Source organism: Rutilus rutilus (genome assembly GCF_951802725.1).
Source record: "Rutilus rutilus genome assembly, chromosome: 9".
NCBI classification, from domain to species: domain Eukaryota; kingdom Metazoa; phylum Chordata; class Actinopteri; order Cypriniformes; family Leuciscidae; genus Rutilus; species Rutilus rutilus.
In genome coordinates this window covers 22,914,925-22,933,381 of record NC_140223.1, presented here as the reverse complement: position 1 = coordinate 22,933,381, position 18,457 = coordinate 22,914,925, and the positions used below count along the sequence as shown (strand labels likewise).

Here is an 18,457-nt window from a genome sequence, read left to right as displayed (position 1 = left end):
AATATTTTAAATTGTCACTTAATTTTGAATATTGTAAAATGTTACTCTCAAACTTAATTTTGAGATTGGATTTAAATGTATTATTATTGTTAATGTTGTTATTATTATAACCATTATTTGTTTGTTTGTACCTTGCATACTTAAAAAAACACTTATTTTCTTATTTATTTCTATTTATAATTAAACGCACTGACTTCCTTCAAATTCCCTTGGTTCGAACAGGAAATTGTGCAAAAGTCCGCATGCGTTTTAAAGTGCATTTTGGGAAATGTAGTTTACAACATAGATAATTCCACTCACTTTGTAACCATGACGCTGATGAATAAAACTACAACTCCCAACAGCCCAACAGCTCGTATTAGGTTGACGTGTATGTGTTCGTACTGTCGGCGCAGAAACTGAATGAACATCTCTTGTACGGTTATCCATAACATATTGTGTTGGAGACATGGCGGGAGAAATGTCCATAATAGGTGAGTGTTAATTTGAACTAATGTCCCCGGCAAGATACATGTCAAATTTAACCGAAGTGTACGTTAGCCGTTAGCTAGAAACCGAACTGACGCATCTGGCATGAAAGTCCCAAATAACTGACTGTACATGGATAACTAGATTGATTTCAACCAAATCAGACAGTTATATTGTCTAGCGTGAGACAAAGCAGTCAGACTCAAACATAAGCGGATTTTATACGCAATTTATAGATAACAGCTGACTTTTGTCCTTTATATTACAGTTGTTACAGCGGCTGTGTCTCAAAACCTAGTTAGCTAGACAGCATTTTGGGCTTCAGGAATATTGTTTAACGTTAGATAGGTACCCTACGTGGTCTTTGCCGTGTTTTTGGACATATACCATGGTATCCTTTGAAATGTTTATGAACGGCATATCCATATGGTAACCAATAGGGTATGGTATAATAAAATGATCATGCTATTGCCATCTGATACTGTACCACAATACGTTTTTGTTAGGGAGCTCATTGCCTGATTTCACCAGTCAAATATATTTGTATGTCCCTACAGGTTCTGTCATCCTGGCTTTATTCCTAGCAGGATATCTGGGACAGCAATACCTGCCTCCTCCGAAGCCCAGGGTCATTGGGTTAGATCTTGGGACCACGTTCTGCTCGGTGGGAGTGTTTCACCCCGGCACAGGCGATATTGAGGTTATTGAAGATGACAAAGGTCGCAAAAGCATCCCGAGTGTGGTGTCGTTCACCCCTACCGGCGTGTTTTCTGGACATGAGGCCCAGGAATTGTCTGACACAAATCCTCAAAACACAATCTACGATGCCAAGAGATTTATAGGGAAGATTTTTGACCAAGAGACTTTAGAGAGAGAGAGTGCACGATACCCGTTTAAGGTACGCATTTCATACGTTACATTCATTCATTACTCTTGCAGTATCTCTGACATTTTCTTTTTACTATTTTACAGGTGATATTCAACAATGGGAGTGCAGAATTCTTAGTCTCTACAAACAGCACCTATACAGTTACTCCTGAATTCATCGGATCCCGTCTCCTCCTCAAAATGAGAAAGATGGCGGAGAAGCAACTGGGAGTTCCTATTAATAAAGCCATCATATCAGTACCGGCAGAGTTTGATGAGAGGCAAAGAAACTACACCATCAGAGCTGCTAACCTAGCTGGTCAGTTTACTACTCACTTCTTAAAGTGTCATGAAACTAAAAATAAAGAAATTGCGGCATTCCACACAAAAAACGCTCTCATGTGTGTTACAGTCATTATATCTCCCATGTTTTGGAGTCAAACTCCAGCTCTAAATGCGGGGAAAATGCAAACAGCACTTCTGTGTTACTGAGGGAACCAGTGTTAATTTTGACAGCAAATTTTGATTTAGTTTTAGTTTTAGTCATAGTCTTTTGACTAAAATGCCATTTAGTTTTAGTCATATTTTAGTCATCTGAATTGTTTTAGTCTAGTTTTAGTCGACGAAATACAATAAGATTTTAGTCGACTAAATCTACAGTAGATTTAGTCGACTAAAATATAATGGGTTTAAATTTAAATGCATTTATTTAGAATTTCTCTAAAATTTCCAAACCCATATACTCCCGGAGAAAACATATATTAACCTGCTAATATGAATGATTTTAAAGTTTGAACGTGCAATACAGATACAGATTTAACTACTGTAACTTAAAAAATATCTTAAAATTAAATAAAACCACTTTTCCTAAAGCAGAACACTTTTTTTCAATGACCGATATATGAATTCTTTATAACTACTTGCATACATCATTCTCTATTCTTTCAAGCAGACATATTTATTTGTATGAATTAAATATAATTAATCCTTATTAAAGCTATTAACGAGCAGTGAATGCTTTTCTCTTTTTCTTTTGTTGCTTGATCAATATTAAGGACACAGATCGCATTAGGTTTATTACCCACTGTCACTTTAAGACATCGGATCATGTCCAATGACATGCGGATCCAATGCACTGATGCACATAGATACACTCACAACTGTTTAAGACATAACCGACATAATTTACATGAATACTCTCCAAAACGAACATTTAGACAATGTTGTGTGTATTTGTCCATTCAGACACGAATGAGAGCTCAATTCAGTAGCCTACTCGCGCGCTGTATAGGTGTCTATGTGAATGGCTGCACGCTTCGGGTCGGGTGTGTGCGCACAGAAAACCGTACCGAATATAGCTCTTTTTTGCGTTGTCACTCTTAAGCCCCTTTCACACAGCGCATTGAACCCGGGAAATTGCCGGCAAATTGCCGGAACGCCTTCTGTGTGAACGCAAACATGACCCGGGTTTAATGCCGGGATCGATGCCGGGTTGGGGACCTAGTAACATTGCCGTGTTCAGTCCCGGAACGCGCGCTGTGTGAACAAAAGCCGTAATAATGCCGTGTCGTAGTGATGGCGCTGAAGCCGGGATCGTTCGCCAGCTGTGAAACGGTACGAAATGCGCAATTTTATGATCGAATCAGAGAAATAAATGCACAAGCGTGGTATCGCAGCTCATAAGCAAACTGAAGACGCTGCTGAGACATTACAAGTCACATCGATGTCACGTGTCTTTCCGGGACATACACGGGTTGTGTGTGAACGCACTCTCTGATTCCGGAAAATCACTGGCAGTGTGAATGAACCAAAATCAAATGAACCCGGGTCAAATCCCGGGTCACTTTATCCGTGTATTTTCCGGAATCTCTGTGTGAAAGGGGCTTTATTCAGATCTACATGTCTGCTCTACTCATTCTCCCAGACGTTTACATGTTTTAACGTTTCATGAAACATGCAGCGCATGCCAATTAACTCGTGTGCCGCTGGGTAGATCAGCAGGTCACAGTACAAATGTGCACATCTACCACAAATGCAGGACATCAGACTGGATCGCTTCCCAAATCGTCACTATCTAACATTTTCGTCTAGTTTTTATTCGTTGACGAAAATGTCAATAGATTTTCGTCATAGTTTTTGTCATTCAAAACTAGTTTTTATTTAGTTATCGTCTCGTTTTCGTCTGTGAAAAAATGTCGTTGACGAAAATAATGACAAATTATTCGTCAACGAAATTAACACTGGAGGGAACATACACGTACGACACTTGTGCCTGAATTTATTTGAATTAGGGGTGTGCGATATCACGATTTTTGAAGGTGGATGATTAAAATGTCTCCACGATCTGCTTTCGGAGAAATTTCGTAGTATCGTGTTACAGTGCATTCTATCAGTTCAGTTCTGGCGCCTCTGTCTCAACATACTGTACAATGCGACGTACATTCACATCACATTAACTTCGAGTTACACTCACGGGATACTGCAATTCACAAAATTTCATTATTTGCATGTGCTTTAAAGCCTTGCCGGTTAAACATTTAATTTGCGTGCTGATGCGCTGCTCTAACATGCTCTTTTCTGAGCTTGTACACCCGAAGCACACAGGCACTAAAAGCCTGTCAAACAGCACCTGGTTACTGGACTAAGTTATCTTCCGAGTCTTATTGGGTTAATACTGTCAACTACACACAACGTTTACATAACCCGCAGTTGGTTACGTCTAAAGTGAAAGCAAACATTTGAGAGAAAATCGGCTGCATATGCATGTATATTAGATGCGTACCGGCCTTAAAGTGACAGTAGCCTAATAGTAAACATGCTGCCGCTTGTCCTTAAAGGGATAGTTTATCCAAAAATGAAAATTCCGTGCCGGAATGTGTCCGGTGTCCGTGCCGGAATGTGTCCGTGCTTGAATGTGTCTGGTGCCGGAATGTGTCTGGTGTCCGTGCCGGAATGTGTCCGTGCTTGAATGTGTCTGGTGCCGGAATGTGTCCGGTGTCCGTGCCGGAATGTGTCCGTGCCGGAATGTGTCCGTGCTTGAATGTGTCTGGTGCCGGAATGTGTCCGGTGTCCGTGCCGGAATGTGTCCGTGCTTGAATGTGTCTGGTGCCGGAATGTGTCCGGACACCATGTCCGTGCCGGAATGTGTCCGTGTCCGTGCTTGAATGTGTCAGTGCCAGAATGTGTCCGGACACCGTGTTCGTACCGGTGTACGTGCCGGTGTCTATCTGTGCCGGAATGTGTCCGGACACCGTGTCCGGTGTACGTGCCGGAATGTGTCTGTTCTGGTGTCTGTGCCGGAATGTGTCCGGACACATTTCGTGACGTTGGTACAACTTTTTGTGATTGTCATTGGTTTGGAACACACCAGCTTATTCATAACCTTAATCCTAACATATTCATACTGAAAAGCTAAAAAAACGTATATTTTGATTTCAGTGGGCCTTTAACATCTAAAAAAATGTGTTTTAGGGTTTCATGACCATTTCAGGTGTGATCACATTTGATATTGTTCTCCAATTTCTTCCATACATCTCTACGCTATTGACAATGGATCTTTTTTTTGCACAAAAATTTTGTCACCACACCTTGTGTGACAGTGACAGCTTAGTTAGGTCTTTCTATTGAAATGATTGAAAATAGCCTGTTGATAATGTTCTGGTTAAAATCTATTAACAGTTCAATGATCAATCACTGTGCATCTCTTCTTTTATCCAGGGCTGGACATTCTGCGGGTGATCAACGAGCCCACGGCGGCAGCAATGGCTTATGGACTGCACAAGGCAGAAGTGTTTAATGTGCTAGTGGTGGATCTTGGAGGAGGAACACTAGATGTGTCACTTCTCAATAAGCAGGGTGGCATGTTCCTCACCAGAGCAATGGCAGGTGAGTCTGATTGTGATTGACATTATAAATGTGTCAGCACAGAGATTTTACTGTGGTAGATATATATATTTGTGGCTATTAATGGGCAGGATTACTTTTCATTACTTGCTTAACTGTGTATGTACAGTTGTTTATGGTTGTCAGGGCGCAACTGGGTGAAGCGTAATTCTTTTATTTTAATTGTAATGTTTTTTTGCACTTATACCACACTTATTCATTTAATTATGAATTATACACGTGAGGATTTTTTTTGGGGGGGGGGAGAGAAAACTTTCCATGGCATTTTCTTTTCATCCTACCTCTGTATAATACCTAATACAGTGGTTTATAAGCCCACTGCTTTTCCACAAGCTCCACCTACTGCCAAACAGTGAATTTGCATTTTCATTCAGCTCGTCTGCCGTGTTTGGCAGATTAATTACAAATTTTGACTCATACCTTTTTTTTTTTTTTTATGTTTTAATTTTTTTTTACTCTTCGTGACTAGCGTATCTACAGAGACAGCAGCCAATGAGTGTGAGGATTGTCTCTGATGTTTAGTGAAACACCACCTGCCATGTCATTTCTTCATGGCGAAATCTAATAATTGAGGGGGGAGACACATACCACTTCAAAACACTTTCTATAGAAAACTGTTCGTTCTGTAGAAAATCTCATGTGGGTGTATTGAATATTGCTTTTTACTTAATTGTATTGTACTTAATGTCAGAATTACATTAAAAGGTCATGGAAATTTCTAATCAATATAATTTTTTTCTAGTTCTGCTCAGTTCTACAATATTTTTTGCCTGGTTATTATGTTTTGTGAGTGTTATCTCTATAAAGTTAAAATTACTGGAAAATCATTGAAATTCATTGGTTCCTAGAATATGGAGGTTGGTACCCTGGTTATGAACTTTATTTTACATACACATTTTTCCCCAGGCTCAGTGGTTTGACCTCAATGGGTATTTAGGTTGCAAAGTTTTGGGTAATACTCTCACTGAAACCTCACTGACATTTAACACACATGGAAATGATGCCACATCAGGTGCACAAGCCTCATCCTGTTTCAGCACGTGATTAACACACGTCTTTATCTCCATAGGTAATAACAAGCTTGGAGGGCAGGACTTCACCCAGCGTTTGTTGCAGTTCTCCATGGAGCGAGTGCGGCAGCAGTACGGCGTGCCCCCTACTCTTAAAGAAGACATCCACCTTCTCCGACAGGCTGTCGAGGCCGCCAAACTCAACCTCACCCAGGACTCTCAAGTTCATCTCCGAGTTCCTCTTCACCTGCAGACGACAGGAGAGAACGGAGCACGAGAGGAAAAAGTCCTGTTTCAGGAGAAGCTGACGCGGGAACTCTTCGAGGAGCTCAACGCGGATCTCTTCCAGAAGATTCTGGCACCCATTGAGACCGTCCTCATAGAGGGCCATCTAGAGAAAGAGGAGGTGGATGAGATTGTCCTGGTCGGAGGATCTACGAGGATCCCCCGCATTAGACAGCTCATCAGTCAGTACTTTGGGAAGGACCCGAACACCTCCGTGGACCCCGACCTGGCCGTGGTGACCGGGGTGGCCATTCAGGCAGGCATCATGGGCGGCTCTTGGCCTCTCCAGGTCAGCGCAATTGAAATTCCCAACAGGCACCTTCGCAAGACCAACTTCAGCTGATTGGTCGAGAGACTTGAACTGCTGCTTGGGCATTTGTCACATGACTGATCTGTGCCAACAAGCCAAAAACTGGTTAAACGACATGTTTAATGTCTTTGCTTCCTCAAATGCATTAGCTTTGCAATGAATCGGGCCAAACGCAATGGTTGCTAAAGCATTTGTTCTTAATGTCTGGAGTTTTTTGCCCCAATCACAATTTGTATGTTTATCTTCTGAACAGATGCAGAGTATTTATTTAGATCTTCATCATATAAATAGCATTGAGAGAATGTTTTTCTCCTGTTATCCCGAGCAAGTGTCTGCTTGGGACAATATCGGTTAGTTTGTTGCCATCTGTGTGCCTAACTGGTACTAACTGTGCAATAAGTCTTTTACGACTGGTTTTGGCAGGTTTAATGATGTTGTATTCAGGGAAGCAGCTGTTTGTATATAACTGAATAATCATTCCAGTCTCAGCTATTTATTTATTTATTTTGCAGAGGCTAGCTATCTGAACAGATCGCTGTTTCTGTCTACTGGAGTTTTGCTTGTGCCTTTTTATTATTTCCACATTTAAATGTGTTTGATAGACTAAGCATAGTCTGATTATCTTATTTTAAAAGACTTGTCTTTTTATGCAAGTTTGTTTTGTTTTTCTAATAGAGTTAAATATTAGTCTTGTAGTAAACAGTAACTGCCAACTGTTAAATATAAAACATAAAAAATGTACCAGCATGACCTATGTGGGATTACGTTCAATAAATATTCTAACTGAAACTTTTTACAATATAAGTGAATTAAAAGATTTAGATTAATATATATATTTCATGCTTAAAGTTTCACATTCTATTTTTTCTGTCCATATATGAAGTATATTTAACCTTATGAAAAAGAAAATAATTTTTTTTTGTGTGTGTGTTTGCCTGTTCTGTTTACGTAATACTAAATGCTCAGTGTTGGAGGTGAAAATCAATAATGCAAAGTGTGAACTTAAGTTTATTGCACTTTACATATGTCAGAGTCCAGAACACAGTAAAGAAGTCAGAAGAGAAATGTTATGATACATTTATCAGCGTGAATGCATATCCAAACATTTCCTGTAACTGTTCAAAATATCGAATTATTATAATTCTATTTTTGTAAAAGTCCTGTACCATTTCATGTGTGTCATTAAAATCCTTAACTTTTGCTACTGTGCAAAGAAATACAAACACTGTAAAATCTGCAGAGTTTTTTTTTATTGACTGACCTCTGAAACACATCATAAAAACATCAACCAGCACAATCGTCCAGCCCCGTCCTCTGTGTGACAGCACAACATCTGTAAACAATGTCACATCTCACATTTACAATATTAAGTCTGGGGGTCAGGGCACCTCAGCAACACGAAGCCCTGTACAAAGTGTTCAATACATGAAAAGCTACTTAAACAAGAGGGTTGACGCTAAAATTATAATTTAATTGTTTAAAAAATAAAAGTCACTGAACAACATTCAAACACTTTTATTATAGGACAGTGTCCAAGTAATATTGCACTGCATCGAAACTCCAAGCCAGCTTTCCTTATAAACAGTGTTCAACTACAGCCTAAACTAAACTAAACTTTTGGTTTCTGTAATCCCCCATTCCAAACTAATTAGGGGATTATTTAGTTTTTCTTAAATCAAACCACAGGTATGTATGCAGAACATGTGCCTAAATGTTCCATGTATTCTGGCATCATACCGACCAAGATGATAAGGCTGGGTGATTCCCTCTCAAAATGACAACTGAACCACATGCTAAATAGGTGGAATATCAAACACGATAAATATCACTGGAGGGCTAAAGGCAGGCACTCTGTAAACACCTGTTAGTTCTACAAAATTTACAACCGTTTGAACAGAAGGCATCATTAGACTGTGAATATCACATCAAATCAAGGTCTAGAAATTAAAAAAAAAAGAAAAAAGCTGGCATTATATACGTTATACTCCACGTTGGCTGGCTATGGAAGATTAGAAAAAAATGAAATCCCCAAAAACCGATAGATAAAATCCACTATATTATCACAGGCATGCTTGCAATACGAAGCAAGTAACAGGCATTCCAGCATCCTCAAGCGTTACGTGGGGGGAAGAGGCCACAGATTTGGTAATAGTCAGAAAAACCACACTTCATACTTCTCTTTATTGTCCAGAATTTAGAACGAGCAACTTAGCAGAAGGAAAAACAAAACTGTACAAGAGTCCATCATCACCAGTAGACTAAGAGTTAAGTCAGTAGTCAGTTCAGAGGATACACCACAAGTCGGTTCAGGATGTGATGCATGTTTTTCGCTCCATGAGTCAATGAGCAACGCCTTAATTGGTGTAGTAGTTAAATCCATTTTCCATGTATGGTTCATCGCTGCTGACTCCGTTGCTCACCTCTGTGGAAAAAGATGAAAGAAGGCAATAAATTGAAAGTTTAACATATATGACGTTTGCAAGACAATGCAAAAATCGCGAACCGAGGATCTTTAAACACACTTGAGACACACCGGCTCTGTCCCAAACCTTAGTGAGCCGCCTACGTAGTCTGCATTTTATGAGGCATCAGGTGTGCTTCTTTTTCAACCTTATGTCAGTTAGTATTTCACTCAAAATAACATTTATTCACTTTTAGTCAAGGTTAGATGTTATTACTTTTATTCAACAATATCAATATAACTAAAATTTAACATTTTACTCAATATCGTGTTTTTGTGCCGATTTGTTTATTAGCTTAGCTGGATGCTAACATCAGAAGTCTCTCGTATTCAGACAAAATTGAGGGAAACAATTTTTCATTCAGTACGTTTACTCAGTAAATCAATAGAAACTGATCAAATTAAAAGACATTTATAATGTTACAAGAGATTTCTATTTTAAATAATTGATGTTCTTTTGAACCATCTATTCATCAAAGAATCACAGCGATTTCTGAGAAACACGGTTGACGTTTAAAATCGACACCCAAACAAACACATACACAAACAAATATTCACAAAATTGTTTAGTTGTTGATTAAAATTGTCAACAGCATTTTGCAGAAATCGCTTACTACACCTTTAAAGGTGCAGTGTGTGATTTTTAGCGGCATCTAGTGGTGAGATTTGCGAATTGCAACCGGTCAATAATTCGCGGCCTTTCCTTGAAATTTCAAACTCGAATGAGAGGCTACGGTGGCCGACGTAGGAAGCCGCGTCTTTTTCTGCTGCTTCTCATTCAAGTTAGTGATGAAACGCGCTCTGTAGCGCTGTCTGTTCGCTGTCGGCTACGGTAGAAACATGACGTCACGATATGTCGACCTTCATAGAAGGGGGTGGCCGCGGTTATGTACATATAAATGACTCATTCTAAGGTAATAAAAACATAACGGTTCATTAAGTAAGGTCTTTATACACCACTGAAAACATAGTTATGGATCTTATATTGCATTTCTGTCAATAGATCCTCAGAAATATCACACATTGCACCTTTAAGCAGCACAACTGTTTTCAGCATTGATATTAAGAAGGATTTCTAATGGTTCATGTGAGGTTCAACATAATAATAATGCTTTATTAGAAGGTAAAGCTGCCTATGTGGTTTGCACACTTGGAACAGAGCTGCTGGTGATTGTAGATGTTCTTTTTGAATTCCACACATCTGAATGATCCTCCCCCTCATACTCACCATACGCAGGCCACAGTTACCCTGGCCAGTGATGCTACAGATCATTCAGTCTGTGGGATGTCAGCGGAGTATGGATTGATGAATGGATGCAGGAAGAGACGGGACGGTGGCAGGCAGTAAGAGACAGGAGGGAGAGGGGAAGGATTCGGGAATGAGATGGAATGGGATGAAGGGATGCGGAGACATACAGTAGTGGAAGACTCAAACCCAGGAGGTGGACAGCTACTGTGGCTGACCTTAAAAACACACAGAGGCATGCGAACACCGTTGGGACACATGCACACACAAAGCTAATCCAAAAATACAAATGCATGCAACATGTGTACAGTTAACCGGACATTAACCCTGTGTAAAGGCTGACATTTGATTTTGTAGTTTTTTATGGAACATTATTTATTGAATATTTAGACAAAAGATTGCAAGTGTTTTTTTTTATTGAGTATCTTATTTCATGCACCAGGCTGTTATGGCTCATACAGTATGATAAAGGATAATAGGGAAAAAATCACCTCAGTTTTATTCAGAGGCCCAAACTGAGCAAAAATAAGCAATTTCATGCAGTTGCTGATGTTTATATGGTCTAAACGTAAAATGAAATTCTGACAGCTTGTAATGTAAATCAATGAGATCTTTTATAACAGTATCCACGATTATAAGCGTAAAATAACTGGAAGTGGATGACACTGGAAGCCTCACACATTCAAAATGGCGTTAAACATAAGATGGATAGTAGATTACCTACATAAAATGAATATAAATATCAGCTGTCACTGTAGTTTTGTTCTGTTATGAGGGGCAAAACATATAATGCAATGCAATACTAAGATGACAGAGATGTACAACTGAACATTCCTCCTTTAAAGCCTGATGTATTTGATACTCACTTAACATGATTTTTCTAAAACTTTAGTTTTTATTGCTAAAGTAAGAGTGTTCAGAATGGCAGCAGCTGAAAGGTTTGTTTGAGATGCGCCCTCTACTGTACAGACGTGAATTTGCATTTCCTTCAGCCTGAGGTTTATTCATGTCACTTTTGGTGTGAAAGGGCGCAATACTTTAAAACACATTACTTTAAAAAGCAACTTTCCCCCGACACTGTTCATTTACATATTTTTAATCTGCAATTCAATTTACTTTATCTATGGACCGGTTAACTAACAAATATAACTTCTTCAGGTTTAAGTTCTTTATTATTCAGCTCTTTGGACTTTCTCCTGGTTTGTTCCTAACGTTCCTGGCGACGTTATAGCTTTCTTGCTGGAACTTGGGCCTCAACATGAGTTTCTAGCCATTTATCAAACGTTTTACTCACTCTATATTCTAATTAATAGTGAATCCCTTCAGTTTTGAGTCACAAGATGGTGCTAATGAGCTTGGTTGTATGACGAGCAAGACATTAAGGAGTAATAAATGAGACATTAAATAAAAGTACATGTTGCACCAGTATTTTGCCATGTAAACTAGTGAAATATCTAGTTTAACAGTCATTATTACACATTTTGTTTGCCCAATAAGCTCTTTAACACACACACACACACACACACACACACACACACACACACACACACACACACACACACACACACACACACACACACACACACAGTATGAGAAATGCCAACAGGAGGTGTTTTGGTGGCTCTTACCAGAGAAGATGAGCTTCTCCTTCATGATGTTGACATCTCTGCTGGATCTCCTGACAGCTGCGCTCAGCATGATCTGCTCTGGGTTGTAGCTACGCATCCCACTCATTCTCCACCTGTGATCACGTGCACACACAAACACACACGTACACAAACCGCCCTTAGTGACCATAGCCAAACAGAGAATGCGTTGTTACAGCTGACTCTGCTAATAAAACATTCATTTTTTGATTTATAATCCCAGTGTTGACAATCAAATTAACACACGAATCTCACAATGATTTATTAACGTAATTGGTAGACACTAAGATATGGTACAACGCATTTACATTACCGTTCAAAAGGGGTCAGTAAAAAATTCATACTTTTATTCAGCAATGTTGCATTAGTCCTTAAGGACTCCTCTCACCCAGCCCACAGACTGTTTTCTCTCCTGCCTTCCGGCAGGCGTTTCAGGTGCCTCCGGACCAGGACCAGCAGACTAAAGAACAGTTTTTTCCCCAGAGCTGTCTCTTTATTAAACTCTAACCCTCATTGATCCCACTCCCCTCATATACTGATTGACTCTCCTCTCCCTCCTCACACCTGCCTCCATTTTGTTATTTGCAATACTATAATGTTCATTTGCACTGCTGACTGTTATTACAGTAACAACTGTTTACATATGCATCTTGCACTACTACCTTGACTGGAATATGCTCATTTGCACTGCCGACTGTTTATTTACAGTACCGACTGTTATACATTGCAATATCGTACCTTAACTGTAATATGCAATTACTTTCCACTGCACTCACTCGGATAGCTTCTGTCCAAACTTTATTTGCACTACTTTAAATCCATTGTTATACTGCTCATTAGCCTAACTTATACATATATCTATTTGTAAAATTCTGTTTATAGTAATATCCATCTGTATATTATGCTCACATTCTGTTTATAGTAACAGCCATCTGTATATATATTCATAGTACATATCTATCTGTAAAATTATGTTTATAGTAACAGCCATCTGTATATTATATTCAGTACATATCTATCTGTAAACATTCTGTTTATAGTAATAGCCATCTGTATATTATTATATTCAGTACATTTCTAGCTGTAAATTCTGTTCACAGTAAGAGTTATCTGTATATTATATTCATAGGACAATCTATCTGTAAATTTTTGTTTATAATAGTATTCAACTCTATATTTATTCAGTACATATCCATGTTCTGCACTTATGAACCACTGTATATCCTGCACTTGCTGCTATTGCACTTCTGGTTAGACCTAAACTGCATTTCGTTGCCTTGTACCTGTACTTGTGTAATGACAATAAAGTTGAATCTAATCTAATCTAATCTAATCTAAATCGATCAAAATAAAGCCATTGTTAATGTTATATAGATTTTATATTTTCTGATAATAATAAGAAATGTTCCTTGAGAAGAAAATAATCATATTATAATGATTTCTGAAGGATCATGTGACACTGAAGACTGGGAGTAATGATGCTGAAAATTCAGCTTTACCGTCACAGGAAGAAAGTACATTATAATTATATTAAAATAAAAACCAGTTATTTTAAATTGTAATACCATTGAACAATATGACTGTTTTTACTGTATGTTTGATCAAATTAATGCAGCCCTGGTGAGCATAAGAGACTTCTTTCAAAAACATTTTGAAAAAATCTTACCGACCCCCAAATATTTGAATGCAAGTGTATGAATAATTTAAACTCTTAAGACTCAGATTTTTGTATGAACCAAAAACAAGCATGTTAATCTATAATGACCATCTGTTATACAAAGTATGTTTTTTTTTCCTGATAATATCCAACACCATCTGTCACAACTGGCATTTTGGAGTGTTGCTGGCTCAAAAACAAGGCAATCAGATTTAAACCATATGACTGGTAAGAGAGCCTATAGATGACCTTAAAATATAAATAGAATTTTTGACTCTTGCAGAAACAAAAGCAGCTAAACGTAACTGTCAGTCAATTGTGATTGTTGCTCATTCCGTACTCATCCAGTACATGGGGTGACTGAGCATCATAGCACAATCCTAAAGTGTATTTCCTGTATAAACCTGAATTAAATATGAATTATATGTTAAGTGATATTAAAGTGTAATCATGTGGGCTGAGGTTTAGTGAGAAGAGTTAGTAGTAGCATTGACAAAATCCAGGTCAAACAAAAGATCCAGGCAGATAGATTGAAACAGAGAAAGAAGGGCAAGAAAGGGAGATATACACTGGCAGCATGGGCCAACAGTGCTGACCCAATTACCTGATTATGTGATAGCTGAGAGATGCCAGAATGCAGCAGAGAAGAGGAGCATGCACATCAGGCAGAGAGCAAGAAGAAGAGGAGGAGAGGTGGAAGAAAGGGGTAAAAGAAAGGGAGAGAATCAAGAGGTCAGTTCAGAAAAGCAGATGCAAATGTCACAATGGCAAGCGCAGCAAACGTGGAGGATCCGGAGCCCCACAAAACATTGAGTTCTCATTTCACACATTAAAGGGATAGTTCACTTTGAAATTAATTTTTGATATGTTTTAGCTTACCTCAAGGGCATCCAAGATGTAGGTGTCTTTTTTTCCGCAGTAGTTTCAATTTTGATATTTTTAGGTCAAACCGTTCTTGTCTGTCAGTCATATAATGCATGTCGATGGTCACTGTCTCAAAACACAAGCACAAAGTCCAAATTAAAACAATTCCCCATCGTCCAAATGAAACAATTCCCCATCGTAAGTACACATTGATGGCCTAAGACACGAAACGAGCGGTTTGTGTGAGAAAACGAACAGTATTTATATCGTTGTTATCTCTTGAACACAGCACACGTCCAAATGATCTGACGGTGCGGGCGGGTATAGATATATAAATAGATGTCGCCTTGGCTACGGTTTCGTTCCAATGAACTGCAGTAGCGAAGGCGACATCTAGTGTATACATCTATACCCGCCCGCGGGCGGGTATAGATGTATACACTAGATGTCACTTGGCTACGGTTTCGTTCCAATGAACTGCAGTAGCCAAGGCGACATCTATTTATATATCTATACCCGCCCGCGCCGTCAGATCATTTGGACGTGTGCTGTGTTCAAGAGATAACAACGATATAAATACTGTTCGTTTTCTCACACAAACCGCTCGTTTCGTGTCTTAGGCCATCAATGTGTACTTACGATGGGGAATTGTTTCATTTGGACGATGGGGAATTGTTTTAATTTGGACTCTGTGCTTGTGTTTTGAGACAGTGACCATCGACATGCATTATATGACTGACAGACAAGAACGGTTTGACCTAAAAATATCAAAATTGAAACTACTGCGGAAAAAAAGACACCTACATCTTGGATGCCCTTGAGGTAAGCTAAAACATACCAAAATTTTATTTCAAAGTGAACTATCCCTTTAACCAGTGATGCTGATCTGGAACATTAAATATTATACTGGAAAATAACTGGTGAGTATGCTAAACATCCAATACAACATCAATGCAAACACATTTTCTTCTTATTAATTCTTCTTTCCTAACCATGGTTCAGGATGCATTCATATTTTGTTTGCCTGTAAAGGTCGAACGAAGCTGCAACACACAATTTGACTGTGTGAAACAATCGAAGCAAAGTGATGTAATGTATGTGTACTAGGATTTACAATCTAGGTGTTTTAAGAATGACTTTAAACAACCTTTAGCTTTCATTACTACAACATTCAAAGTCATATTTTCTTTTAGACTAAAACTGTACTGTTTGGGTGAATTTAAGCAGTAAAAAACAGCAGGTTCATACAGAACATACATTTGAAAATATCTCTTTAGTAGTAAAAACTCAATATTTATATACAGGATACTCTAACTTTCTATAAACATTCATATTTCTATTTGCTAATATTGTATTGCTCGTAATGTAGATGAGATTGAAGGGATTTAAATTGAGATGAATATTTAATATTTCATTAAAGTATGTTAGTGTATGTGTTGGAAATTTGGAATGAAGAACGAAGATATTGTTGTTAGTGTTAACTAAAACTAAATGCACGCGCGCGCACACACACACACACACACACACACATATATAAACTTGACTAAAAAAGTCTAATAAAAATGCCAAAAGCACAAAACATGATTATTAAAACTTCAACAAAATTACAATGAAACCTGAAAATATAAAAAAATAAAAGCTAATTCAATATATTAATAATTACCTTAACAGTGTATAAATAATACTAAAATAATTATTTTGAATATAACATCATTCCTATAATCTACAGCATACCATGTCAAACAAGTGGACACTTACTTCTGGAATATAAATATTCCCAGAACTACAGCAAAGGAAATGAGATCAGTGGAGATCCATATCAAGCAGTACTCATCTGGAGTCTGGAAAGACACAAATGCTAGTGAGGCACACACACACACACACACACACACACCACTAGATGGTGCAAGAGAAATTGTACAATGCATATAAAACATGCTCCTGAATATATTGCATGAGATAATTTTATCAATATATATTATATACAAAATATGTCATTACCTCAATTAACATATTTAGTATATTTGTTTTATATTCTAGTAAAAAAATAAGCAAAATAAATTGAATAAAGCAGTATGCTTTTATTTTGAATAAAGGCCAGAGCAGCAGATGTTGACCAATTATATTTCTAATCCATTGCCTAATAATCTACAAGCAGATGAGAGTTTGTACCATGAGCCAGAGCGGATAGTGCACCTTCCTCAGCACCTGCGGGGCTTCAGAGGAGACGGACGACACCCCACTGCACCACAGCAGAGAATACAGCCACGGGGCGTTCACCGAATACAGAGTCAGACTGATGTTGTTCTCATTATACAGCCTATTCAAATAAACACAGATATGGGACGAGATTTTACACACTTGACTGGGGACTAAAAGCCTATTCACACCAACTGCAACAAATTTTTGTCAATCTCTTATTTTCGCTGTGCTTGTTTGTTGTTGTATGACTTTTTATGTTGAATTTAGATGTGAGCGACAAGCTTACAAGCTAAATTGTGGCCTGGAATAGCAACATTGGCTATAACATAGCTTGAGTTTGGCTGAACAACAGCATTTCCGTTACATTACACTAGTGCAGCAGACACTGCAGCTTTTGTTCCCAAGCTGTCCCTTATCGTGTAATGTGGATGTTGTAAGTGAGACCAGGTGTTTGTAAGTAGGGCAGAGGCCTACCGGACGTCCTGCACAGAGGCCTGGTTGTAGCGCAGCAGGACCCTGCTGATGTCTTTATGATGGAGTGTGTTGAGGGGCAGCTTCTGTACTGAGGTCTGCTGTAAACCTGGAGCAACCTGCCTCACCATCTCCCTGTTACTGTCCACCGTCCACATCACCTACACAAACATACACAAAACAGACCCTGTGAAGCCTGACATATAAAGTAATAATCAGAAAAATCTAATTATAAATGAAAAAAGTATCATGAATAAGATTTAATATGATATAAATGATGATATAGAACAATATGGAACCCATAATTTGGAGGCCCAAATTATTTTATGCACAAAAAGTAAGATGAATTTCTGATAGATTTTAATGTAAATCAATGAGAACTTTATAACAGCACAGCAGACTACATACAAAAAATTGCATATAAATATCAGTTGTCACTCTATATTTCCCAATAAAATGTCTTTGATGATGATATTTAAATGCTTCCTTTTTTATGATCAAAGCTCTGTAGATTTTATTGTATGGGGCAAAACATATAATGCATTGCAATACTATGAAGACTGAGAGATGTACACATGTTCCTCAAAATCCAGATGTATCATATTTGATACTCGTATTTGAAGATTTAAAAAAAAATTCTGTATGGATAATCATCTTGAATCTTCAGTGTTCATCTTAAAATATTACTTACAATATAAAAGTTATTATTACGTTAACTTGATAAAAATCAGTTAAGGTTTCACAGCAAAATGTTTTTTCACAGCAACAACATTTTTACAATTATATTAAAAGGCTTTTTGCTTGCTGACAAAAATGTAAAAACTATCAATCAGATGACAGCAGGCATGTAGTGGATTGTGTAAAACAGGTGTTTCCGCAAAGTCATGATCATGTTGATAATTTAGGCCTTAGAAATTTGCTTATCAAATATGATACAGTAGGCTTTATAAGGTTTCAACCATAATGTAATTAGTTGTACTCACAGCTAGGGGGCGCGACTATACAACCATAAAAAACAAGGACAAACGGATCCTAAAGGTATCTATTTCAACCCCAGGCCAAGGACG

The 18,457-nt window shown here is 38.1% G+C and overlaps 2 protein-coding genes across 5 annotated transcripts in view; one reads left to right on the top strand and one right to left on the bottom strand.

Annotated features, from left to right (window-relative positions):
• The first annotated feature begins 343 nt into the window (after window positions 1-343).
• Window positions 344-8,100, top strand: hspa13 (heat shock protein 70 family, member 13). The gene is made up of 5 exons (XM_084419531.1): window positions 344-473; window positions 1,026-1,366; window positions 1,441-1,654; window positions 5,053-5,220; window positions 6,308-8,100. Exons 1-5 carry the CDS (start codon window positions 449-451, stop codon window positions 6,874-6,876), a joined length of 1,317 nt encoding a protein of 438 aa, XP_084275657.1. The 5' UTR covers window positions 344-448; the 3' UTR covers window positions 6,877-8,100.
• The window catches only part of gdpd5b (glycerophosphodiester phosphodiesterase domain containing 5b), a 59,544-nt gene continuing 49,159 nt past the window's right edge, over window positions 8,073-18,457 (bottom strand). Inside the window, exons 12-18 of one of the 4 annotated variants that reach the window (XR_014628796.1) lie at window positions 17,394-17,551; window positions 16,890-17,037; window positions 16,476-16,558; window positions 14,458-14,472; window positions 12,179-12,291; window positions 10,533-10,768; window positions 8,073-9,265 (exon numbers count right to left, since the gene is read on the bottom strand). Coding sequence is in view for 2 of the 4 variants with exons in the window: in XM_084419528.1 (XP_084275654.1) it covers window positions 9,198-9,265; window positions 12,179-12,291; window positions 14,458-14,472; window positions 16,476-16,558; window positions 16,890-17,037; window positions 17,394-17,551 (585 nt within the window). In the remaining 2 variants the exon portion in view is untranslated. The remainder of the gene's footprint in view (window positions 9,266-10,532; window positions 10,769-12,178; window positions 12,292-14,457; window positions 14,473-16,475; window positions 16,559-16,889; window positions 17,038-17,393; window positions 17,552-18,457) is intronic. The other 3 variants (XR_014628795.1, XM_084419528.1, XM_084419529.1) reach the window with 3 other exon arrangements.

What these genes read in the sequence shown, in the direction of transcription:
- hspa13 (XM_084419531.1), top strand. Translation starts at nt 449, where the DNA reads ATGGCGGGAGAAATGTCCATAATAG. An exon ending in GGGAGAAATGTCCATAATAG is followed by an intron (nt 474 to 1,025) that starts GTGAGTGTTAAT and finishes ATGTCCCTACAG; the next exon opens with GTTCTGTCATCCTGGCTTTA. An exon ending in CAGAGCTGCTAACCTAGCTG is followed by an intron (nt 1,655 to 5,052) that starts GTCAGTTTACTA and finishes TCTTTTATCCAG; the next exon opens with GGCTGGACATTCTGCGGGTG.